At 41.0% G+C, this 11,134-nt stretch overlaps 1 protein-coding gene across 1 annotated transcript in view; it reads right to left on the bottom strand.

Moving 5' to 3' along the window:
- Positions 1–258: 258 nt before the first annotated feature.
- Positions 259–11,134, bottom strand: part of LOC117873145 (serpin B6-like) — a gene marked incomplete in the record, with an annotated part of 15,789 nt that continues 4,913 nt past the window's right edge. Inside the window, 6 exon segments of the mRNA XM_034762213.1 lie at positions 259–1,680; positions 2,411–2,578; positions 6,395–6,537; positions 6,774–6,891; positions 8,212–8,349; positions 10,982–11,134. Of these exon segments, the coding sequence (XP_034618104.1) occupies positions 1,276–1,680; positions 2,411–2,578; positions 6,395–6,537; positions 6,774–6,891; positions 8,212–8,349; positions 10,982–11,134 (1,125 nt within the window).

The raw sequence follows: 11,134 nt of genomic DNA, 5'->3' as shown, positions 1-11,134 counted from the left end.
TCAGAACACTAAATTCTATGTTCCAAGTTAACCACCCTATTGCCTCTATTTATGTATGTTCTTGGCAGCCAAGTATTATAAAGGAGGCAATAAATACTGGACTTCATTGGAGGTGGGAGCCCTGCTAGTGCAGTCTTAGAATGGCAGAGCCTGTCCCTGCTAGTTATCGATGGCAAAATTCACACAATGTTTGTTTCAATCACACTACAGCTGAAGAACTACACAATTAAAACCAAACAAAACTTGACCACACAGGACTTCACATCAGTTCCTTTACTGTTGGTTCAAGGAGCAGAAACAGCAATACCAAAATCACTGGATAAAGCCACTATGGCTAGACAGTTTATAGCATTATCAATCTAAGCAAAAAAGATATACAAACTGCTGAGTTACATATTGCCTTCATGGTTTGTTACATTAGGATACAAATATGAGAGCTCTCGCATTTAAGTTTCTGTATGTGTACTGGAAGCTTTTTATACTAATCTTTGCTATAGATAGAAAGGTCTGTCCTATTTCACAAGTGCTAAAAATATTAGTATAACCCGGGTTAACTAGTGATAAGACACATGCAGAGTGAAATTCTGACCCCACTGAAGTCAATAAGAAGTTTTACCACTGACTTCAGTGGAGTTGACTTCATTCCTTGTCTTGAATAAGTACTTGCTCAATTATTCCCCAATTCCTGTTGTGTTAGCATCATTCATAAAAATCTGTTAGATGGCTGCACAGCTAGACATGGAAGGAACCAGTCTGGAAAATGAGACAGGGAGAAGGGAAATTTGCAAAAAGCATTTGGAGGTCAGTCAGAAGTCAGTCTTCTTTCGTTTTCCTCTCCCCACGAGATCTTACCACTTGCTGCTAAGAAACCCCAAGTATGAGAACCAAATTTCTAGGGGAATATGTACAGAGATGGAGAGATGCATTAAGCAAGTAGTTATGGCTAAAGATGGACTCAAGTTAAGGAACCCTGCATTTATTAAGGTATACAGGATACAAGGGGTGCTTTACAGTGAACTATGGCAAATGCCATTTTAAGTCTTACCAATTGGACAAGATATTAAATGATCCTGTTATTTAAAAAAAGACTGTTGCTTAAATTTGAATAGAGGACTACAAAAAGCTGTTTCAGGCACAAGAGAGAAGGGTGTTTAGGGTTGCACCATGTAATGTACAGCATCTATACAAAGCTTGTTGCTTAGAGTGAAAAAAAAAAAATCCCAAGATAGTAAAATGGAAATAACTTTACTGTGTTAATAGCTGCATTTTTTCTTTTTAGGGGGAACAAAATCTGCCATAGAACAGAATGTTGCCAGTTTTGTTGTGCCGGATAAAGAAGAGGAAAGGATGGTCAGCAGTGAACCGTGGTACAATCAGTGCACATCGCATAGTGATCACTGCTGCAGTAGCAGCTGCTGCCTCCGTGCCTTCTTCATTTACCTCCACAAAGGACTTGTGAACAACCTCCGACAGAACTAGGTCATTGCCGGCTGACATTCCAGATAAATCCACCTTGTTTCCGTCAAATGCATCAGCCATTCCCATGCTCTTCAGAACAGGCTTCAGATCATAAGCTTGCTCCAACTTAAATCTGGGTAAACACACCTCCACTTCACTATAGTCCATCATTTCTGGATTTATCCACTCTATAAATTTCTCATAGGTAAGTTCTCTTTCCAGCTAAAAGAAAAAAGGTCAAAATTAAAGAGGAAGAAAAGCCAGGAATTTATACTAATGAAACAATGCCCACTGTGTGTGTTTACACAGTAGGGATTAGCACGCTCCCCTGATCTGGAGTGAATGCTACTGCTGTAGTCAGAAGACTAAAACAATAAATGGCGTTCAGATACATTCTTATATCAGTACAGTCAAAAGGCCCTCTAATTAGGATCGGAGTCCCACTGTGCAATATGCAAATACCGTCACAAGCCCATCTTTCATAGTGACAAGTTAATGCTATTGCATGTTGTCATTAGTAATGAAGTGTACTTTGCAGAGGTGGCTACTGTGGGAGAGGCATTACTATTTCGCTGTCCCTTGCCAGCCCAGTAACAATATAGCACAGAAAGGAAATCAGTAGCTCTTGAATGGAGCTCTCCAGGATAGTCTTCAATCTGTCACTATGTTCTGGCTTCATCCCAATCCCCGGTGACCCCTCCTCTGGTCAAGAAGTCTCTCCTTTCACAACTTAACATTTCTCTAGACATCAGAGAGAGCTGGGCTTACTTGACAGTGACACATGGTATTCCCATCTCTTGGGGACAGATGTAACGCCTCCTCAGCTCTCCCACCCTGTGCTAATACTGGTGAGTTCAGAGCTTGGGACTTGAATTCACAGATCTAATTGAGATTTAGTCAAATGCTCTTCTCTGGCAGGATTTGAGTTTTTTATTCAGTACAAATGGCTTACCTGTTCCAGGCCAGTGGAATTATCTTGGATTTTATCAGGAAGCAGGATGATCATACTAGTCTCATTATCAACATAAGGGAGGTCAAGGATTTTGGTCTGAAAGTCTACTATGTAGCTCATGTTAAATTTAGCTTTCTTGAACATCATCTGCACTGGTTTGGTCTCATTCTTTAAAAAAAAACAAAAACAAACAAAAAAAACACAACACACACACACACACACATTATATATATATTATATATATATATATATCTCAATGTCAACAAGTACTACAGAGCCAGCATATTGGTACTAAACCAGAAGAACTGGGATTCAAATCACATGGGAAATCTGAAACTAGGCTGGACATAGCACTAGAACATATTGTAGGGAAGGGTCCTACCACTGCCCTTTGGGGGTGACAGGGAATGAACCAAAATTCTATCAGGCTTTTCCCATTTGTAATGCCCAGTCCTTTGAGATTTATTCTGAGAAAAACACATGTATATTAGTTGCTTAGTGTGTAGCTTCCTATCAACAAAATTGTTAAAACACTGGACCTCTGTGCCTAAGGAGTTTCATACCTGGATTCAAGCCTGTTAATTTACCGACATATTTTAATCTTTGCTTCAAATGGACAGGGAACATCTTCAGCTTAAATATTTTATTATTTTTAGGCTACTGGTCCCTGGAATATAATCTCAAAAGAAATGTCAAATATTTTAGTGATGCTATTAAAATAATTAAATCCTAAAATTATAAAGCCACTAATGGTTTGAAATGACCATTTTGAAATCCTACCTATCTCCTACCATTTTTCTTATGGAGCACAAGCTAGTGAGGCTTTTTCATTATTTTCTTATCATTCAAGATGAGTAACAAGATGAGAAAATAAGAATTAGCCTGAAACTTTAAGGCCATTAATCCAACTTTTCCAAAGCTTCAATCTAAAAGGTTAGTAGGCAGGAGATTTCAAACCTCTGAATGCTAAATGACAAATATGGCCAGCATTGCTATTGCCTGTTAATAAAGAAAAGGAAAGGTTGAGTGGACAGGGGCACAAAGCCAGATTTTCTTAAGGATCTTGCCGGGTCTTAAGAAAGGAGCAGGCAGCAAAAACAAATCGTGATCCTGTGAGTAGATTAAATAGAGTGGCTATTAGTAGAAAAAGAGAGTGGATATTAGTGTGCTGGAAAGGCTGTTGGGAGTGTTCATGGTTGATACCATAGAGGAACCGAAAAGCTCAGGTAGCATCTGGATTTCTGCATGCTTAACTGAACTCCATTTCTGACAGTTCTTTATGACTAATCAGCATAAGCAGGCTGAAGATAAGAGTGATTTTTACAGTTTGTTCTGGAAGCACTGAGATTTGTGGGCATTCCTATGCCTTATAAAGTGAATTCCATAGCTGTGGGTCATCTGCCCTCTTCCACTCGAGTTTTTGTGACTGACAGTTCTGTCGCTCCTAATGAATTCCTTTGAATTCCCTGTTGTGAAGAAAATGCAGTCCTCAGGTAGCTAAGGCCAGTTTCATAGACAGCTTTGAAGATTAGGGTCAAAACCTTAATACGACCTTGTATTCAATGGCAAGTCAGCATAATACTGATTTCCTGCCCACCCCCAAAGAAAAGGGAAAACAAAGCAACTTCCACAAGTTAGGGCTCTTTCTGGGAATGGCCTGGTATGAAAGATTGGCACCAGCTACCCAGTAGGTCTAAGGCAGGGCAATAGCATTCTATCAAATGCTTCAGAGAGATTTAAGAGTGTGAATGTATGTCTCTTATCCATGGACAAGAGCAGGTCATCCATCACCACTACTTGTACAGTCTGTTACCTATCAAGATCCGAAGCCCAGATTTGGGGAGGACCACTATACAGATGGTCAGTAGGTTTATCCACTTGCATTTTCATTACATTATCCACAAATGGGAAGGAAGTTAGAACCCCAAGCAGTAATTAGTAAAGTCTGTGGTTTCCACTCATGGCTTCTGGAGTGCTGGCCTGACAACATGTGTTAGGCTGGTCGATAAAATTCTCTCTCTAAAAGATGATGTTCAGAGATAATAGGGCTTCCAAGCACTCCTGAATATCTTTCACCATCCAGGAAGGGATGGTACAAGTCACACAGGGTGGTTCATATTTCATTCAGTTTCTTGGTATGCAAATGGACTGAGCTCTTCAGAGTCACCTTACCAGTCCCTGTTTGTGCTATTTGTAGACAGCCTCATGAGGATGGATGAGCTTCTCCAAGAAGAAGGGTTGACCTATCTCCACAATCAGACTGTATTATGCCTTGCGGTAGAGTGGATGCACTTTAAGATGAGGAGATTTGCACACTGATGTGAGTAGCTAAAAAAAGGAACCTGATCTAATTTGTATATCAATTTAATGGTGGAATCCATTTTAAAGCAAAAGTGATGTTGTTTTGTTCAAAGCCTGCTGTAAACTGAAGCGTTCCATGTGTAAAAGCATCTGAATGCACACGTTCCCTTCTGCCTGTAGACAATAAGGACCCAATTCTTCTCACTTCTTTTTTATACTATTGTACCCAGTGATTAGCTGCCAGAATGTTAATAACCGGTTCCCTACTGGATCTTCGGCAGCACATCCTTCATTTGCTCCTGGAGTGCCGCCGAAGACCTGGAGCGAGTGAACAACCCGCTGCCTAAGTGCCGCCGCTGACCCAGTAGGGAACCGGTTATTAAGCGCCGCCCGAGAGTACAAGCCCGAGACCCCCCACCCTAACTGCCCCCCGGGGCTCCACTCCCTACCTAACTCACCCCTCTCCCTGTCCCCTGACTGCCCCAATCCCATCCACCACCACACCGACAGACCCCTGGAACTTCCACGCCTATCCAACCCCCGCCCCCCCGTTCTCCATCCCGACTGCCCCCCCCAGAACCTCTGCCCCCTCCAATCGCTCCCTGCCCCTTATCCAACCCCTCCTCCCAGCCCTGGCCCGGCCCCCTTACCGTGCTGCTCAGGGCAGCGTGTATTAATGCCGCACAGCCTGCTGGAGCTTGCAGCCCCACCCCCTTACCATGCCACTCAAAGCGGCAGGAGCTGCAGAGCTGCCCAGGAGTGGTCCACAGTGCTGGCGCCAGGCTCTGCGAGAGGGGGGAAGGCGGGGGAGCCTCCCCCGCCTGGAGCTCAGGTGGGCCGGAGTTTGCCCACCCCTTTAACAACCGGCTCTGAAACGGCTTCTAAATTTAACAACTGGTTCGCGCAAACCGGCTCCAGCTCACCACTGATTGTACCCCTTGGAATCCCAGTCATGGACCAGGACCACACTGTGCTAGCAAGAAGACCAACCCTGCTCTGACGACCTTACAGTCTAAGTATAGTTGTTTTAGCTCCAGTGACTGCAGTGGAGTTACTCCTGATTTACACTGATGTGAGGAGAATTAGCCATCGCCACATATTTTACAAATCCAACCTTACAAGACATGAGGTACTTGAGTATTATTCATGTTCCAATTTTATCACTGGATAAAAACTGAAGCAGAGGGAACCAGTTTCTGTAAGTAACCTGGGGGGGGGGGGGAGGGATAGCTCAATAATTCTATGGTAGTTCTGCACACAAAACTGCAGCATGTTAGAGGACAGGGAGGTTAAATGACTTCCAAGTTCTCTAACCACTGAACAATTTACAGGTCCCAATTTATGGAGTCCAACACTCGTTTATCCACGTTCTTCCCTTCCATGTTAAAATTTTATGTTCAAGGCTACCTCCCTCCAACACTGAAAAGATACAGTGAGAGGTGCAGCAGAAAGCAAAAGAAGGAAACAAGGGAAACAAGGGATACATCTAAGTTAATGTATTTAATTGAAAATGTAGTTTCAAATATGTTTACAACTAACCAAAGGGGTTGTGTTGAGGGGATGGGATTGGATAGAATAGAGGGTTGAGGTAAAGTGTACTTAGGGCAATCCTGATTAAAAGCATTTCTTGTTTTCTCTGGGTGAAAAGCAGTACAAAGTTAGTGTCATTTTCCTACTTCATACCTTGTTAATTTTAAATTGCCTTTCCACTGTGCGATCTTTGTTGAATTGGGTCGCCCAGTTGCCTTTGAAGTAGACGGCATTCACCAAGACTAGTCTGGCCATTGAATCAATAACACCCTGAGCCAACAGATTCTGGATTTTACCTTTAGGACACATTAAGGAAGAATAGTTTTTAGCTGATACACACCCATTTACCTAGTTGTGTTATTAACAACAGTATCCTCTACCTGCTGCACAAGTCAAGAACTACATTTTAATCTGAAGGATTCAGTTCTGTTTTTCCCCTCCCTCCCTTATTCTATCTTTCCTATGGCCATATGCTTTTTAAGCAGACTTTGGCTGTTTAGAAAAACACTGTGGAACTCTGCAAGCTACTCACCTTCAGTTTTTTCTTCTACCCAGGCATTTATATGTTTTCTGGAATCTTCTGCAGCTCTAGAGAAGTCAAGTTGTTCTAGCTCTGCATGGTAGAATTTCTGGCAGGAGTCTATAAATGTCTAGGACAAACAAAAGGAGGATGTCTTAACAATATATTTTTCTGGCGTGCAGTTGTAGAAGACTCAGTCGTAGAATCTACCTCTTCTTCCTCCACCCCTTCAGAGTCAGTCTTAACACCAACTTGTCGTCACTTCTTTTCAAGCTGAGCATTTTATTTTTTATTTATTACGTTCTTAGTCCAAGTAGCTGGCTTACTGACAGATCAACAAGACTGCATGGTGAAAGTGATGCAATCAATTTGCTTCGGTTTGAGAGTACAAGGCTTAGTAAATTGGTCTCTAGATAAAGTTTTTTGTAACCCTCCCAGAGTAACCCAAACATGATCTAGTTCAGAAGTGAAATCTCAAGGGGGTTATTTCTATATCTTTTTTCTATAGTATATGTGGACCATAACAACCTGCTCTTCAGCCTTATAAAAGGCCTGCTGTGCAAATATCAATAGGTCAGTAATTATGTGGTTAGATCAAAATCATGCTGTATCTCCAGTTTGTATTTTGGAATCTTGTATTTTGTGGACAAAATGCCAAAGATGCCAAGTTTAAACATTTAATCAGAGTGGTTAACTTTAATTGAGAAGAGGAGCTCTTGATCTGAGCCAATTTATGCTGGCAATCCCTTTTAGTAATAAAATTACTGTAGATTGGGGAGGGTAAGGTTGATTGCCATACTGAAAATGTAAGTTTGTTTTTTAGCGTCTAGAACTCGAGAGACTTTCAGCTACCTCTTAATTTTTGGAGATGAAGGAAGGGTATCAGAAAGAGTAAGGTGAAAATCAGTGGTATGCTTTTTGGATACATTTTAAAAGGAAACTGTACACAATAGTATCTGTTACTCTCAGCTAAGTCTTTGGAGAATTTCTAATCGCTCTTCTGTCTGATTTAAAAAAAAAAAATTATGTGCCCCTTGCTGTGTCCTTTGAATGCATTGTCCAATTTAAGGGGGGGAACCCCTAAAAACATCACACAACGATGCCCATTTCCCTCCCTATCCCTGCCATCCTAGCCAAGCATCTGAAAGAAATACTTAAAATCTTAGCTCCCGGCCAAAAATGCCTGAGTGATTAATGGAATGCTGAAGAGTTGGGGTTTGATGGATCTTCCATTGACAGCACTCCGCTCCAGTTCTCTAGCGTTCAGAGCTAGGGACTGTTGTACAATCAGCTGAGCAAATGAATGGATTTTACAAGGAGACTGGCTTTGGTTAGTCAGATTCTGAACTACATAGTGCCTGTAGATTAAAGCCAACACCTTTATTTGCACTCAGAAATGGAAACGTAGCAAATTGTTATAACACAAAAACAAACTGAATGTTTGACTTACTGTAAGAAATTTAAACGTCTTTTCCCCATAGAGCCGGTTGGCAATCCTAAGCACATAATTAGTGCCTGGTTTGTTAATCTCAGAAATAAGTGACTGGTATCCATCATGAATCTCCTCAGTTTTGTCCAAAGAAAGCACCTATAGAAAGAGACAGGAATACACTCAGCATGACCCACATGTGCTGAAACGTGCTTTCGGACAGGTTAGTACAATGCCCTTCAGCAGCTTAGAGATGAAAGTTGCAGCCTGAACACCCAAGGCAGCCCTAAAAGAAAAAGGATTTCCCATTACACAACACATTTGGAGCTCATTGTGCTGGTTAGAAGAGGGAAATTTCATGATAAAACATTTTACCATGGAAATAAACATAACTGTTTTGAAGAGACCCCTCACTCCATTCTAGCTTTAGGGCACATAAAATGAACAGTTCTGGAGAGTTTAAAGGAAAACCATCAACTTGAAATCTACTCAGTTTCAAAACATGAATTTAAAGTAGCTTCCGGTCCTATAGTTCTCTATCTCCCCATGTCGATTTTTGTAGGTTTATCGTTACTTTCTTTTAATTTGTTTCATTGTGCGAAAGAGCCTGACAAACAGGGAAAATGTCTCTCTTGAAGAAACACAAAGTGCTGTCAAATGCATAAGTATACAAACTGGGGGAAATATCCCTAATTTTCCCCTCATCTTAACTGTTACTTGCAACACTAAGCGGTTAAAAAAATATATATATATTCAGACAAAAAGGTATGATTTATGTTGACGGTATCCCTTTCCCCAAAGCTTCCAGCAATGTTTTGGAACTATGCCTTCAATTCAAGCACACCCATAGGATGGTGCTGCCTTTGCAACAGGGTCTCCATTTTGCCTTCCATAATGGATTTTTGTTGCATCATCGCATGTTTGCATTGTTCCATTTCCCATTCTTTTTCTTCTTCTTCACTAAGATGAAGCACCTGATAGTACAATAGTTAGCATAGGTTCTCCTGGGAATATATTCAGGAACAGATCTGGTTCTTATTTCAGCTTAAACGTTAGTGAAAAGAAGAAATGTTATGGAATGACCTAGTGCTCCAGTACATTAGTCTTTGCTTTAATATGAGCAAGATTTATTTAATAGAGATCAAGAATGGCTTTTCTAGTATGAAACACTGTAGTGAAGTAAGACACCCTAAAAAGCCCTTTCTAAGGGAAAACGTTAGCTCTACAGTGCTTCAATGCATGTGGGCAGGCAAATGCCCAAAGTGAGAAAAATAGCCCAAGACTCCAGAGGTTTCCCAAAAGGCCAAACAGACAACAGGGGAGACTGGCAGCTTATCGAAGGCACTGTCCTCATAGAAACCAACAGGCCCAATTCAACCAAATGCAGTCGGAGATAACTCTGCGGGAGACCCCTGGTAAGTCTCTGGGCTAAATTCACTGATGTCACATCTCGTAGATCAACATTTTGAAAATCAAGATCAAGCCAAACTTTGCTTTCATTTACATAGGTGTAAATCTGATACAATTCCATTGAAATCTAATAGGTACTCCAGTTTTACACCAATGCAGCAGCAGAATTTGTCTCAATGTTTAAATAAACATTGTAGTTTAAATAAATAACCCTAGTATCAAAGCTTAAAATTCATCCTCGGTTTGAGTTAAAGTGACACTAAAAAGATTGAATTTTTACAAAAACACTACCTCCCAAATGTTGGGTTTGCTTCCAAGTAATAACTGCTAAAAATGCCATAATATGAATTCCATAACAATTGCAGAGCTGTTGTACTGGTTGATATTTTGAGCAAGAGATTTTACTGACACACAACAAGAGAATGTTCGCACCCACTAGTACATGTAATTTTTAGCAACATTTGCTAGTATGGTAGTTAACCATTCTAAACAAAAGACATATACATCCCAATTCTAAAAGTCCTTACAGATTATAAGGAATTGGTTTCAACTCCACCCTATTTTATTGTTGAAGCTGCAAGTTTAGACAACTCTTCTCCTCCCCTAAGCCAAATATTATACAAGGCTCTAAGTGGACAGCTATAAATCTAGTTTTGAAATTTGTAATTCTCACCCCAGGAAACCAAGCAGACTACACTAAAAACCCACAAGCTAAGAGAACCTAAACGGATATGTAACTGCAACACAGAAGTCGTCCTTTGCAGACAGATCTCAGGGCCACAACTCCATCCTCATCTTCCCTGACTCCTGCCAATTTTGCCACTATTGATCACTCTCCTTTTCTAAATCTTGTTCTCCCTTCGCATTTGTGACTCTGTCTCCTGGGTCTCCTCTTAGGTCTTTGCTTGACCTTTCAGTGGGACCTCAGGGCTCCATACTTCTTCCCTAGGCCCTCTTTCTCTCTAGAGGTTCTGAGTGCTCACTGGAACAGGAGTTGGCATTAAGAGTTTAATGAACTAGGCCTACATTTTCAAAAGCGACTAGTGATTTTTTTGGTTGGCCAACTTGACACCTTAAAGGGGGCCTGATTTTAAGAAAATGCTCCTGGCTATGTTATTAACACATATTTAGGTGACTAGTATAATCTGATATTAATCCCAGAGAATGTAATTGAAGAAGTTCTTTTCTAACTCTTGAGGCAGCTAGACAGCTCTCTCTTTTTCAAGGCACCTCAGCTGTATGGTGCCACCAAAATTCTACTCTCAGGCATACCTGGATGATAATGGGAGTTTTCCCATAGGTACAGAACATACAATAGAGATCTGTGATTCAGCGTCTACAGCAAAGTTGTGTTAAGTCATTCAAATTTATCCAGACATACCTTTGCCATCTGGGCTGCAGTGTTACCTTTTGCACCCAAAAAAACCATGGACAAAGCAGAGGAGATACTCAAAGGAGAAAAGAATAAGTTCTGTGTATTGGCATTTTCACTCAGCTTTTTGAATAGGTTGAGTGCAAAGGTGGTGTTTGCTTT

This window comes from Trachemys scripta, chromosome 2 (genome assembly GCF_013100865.1).
Source record: "Trachemys scripta elegans isolate TJP31775 chromosome 2, CAS_Tse_1.0, whole genome shotgun sequence".
NCBI classification, from domain to species: Eukaryota; Metazoa; Chordata; order Testudines; family Emydidae; genus Trachemys; species Trachemys scripta.
This window is presented reverse-complemented; position numbering and strand designations above follow the sequence as displayed.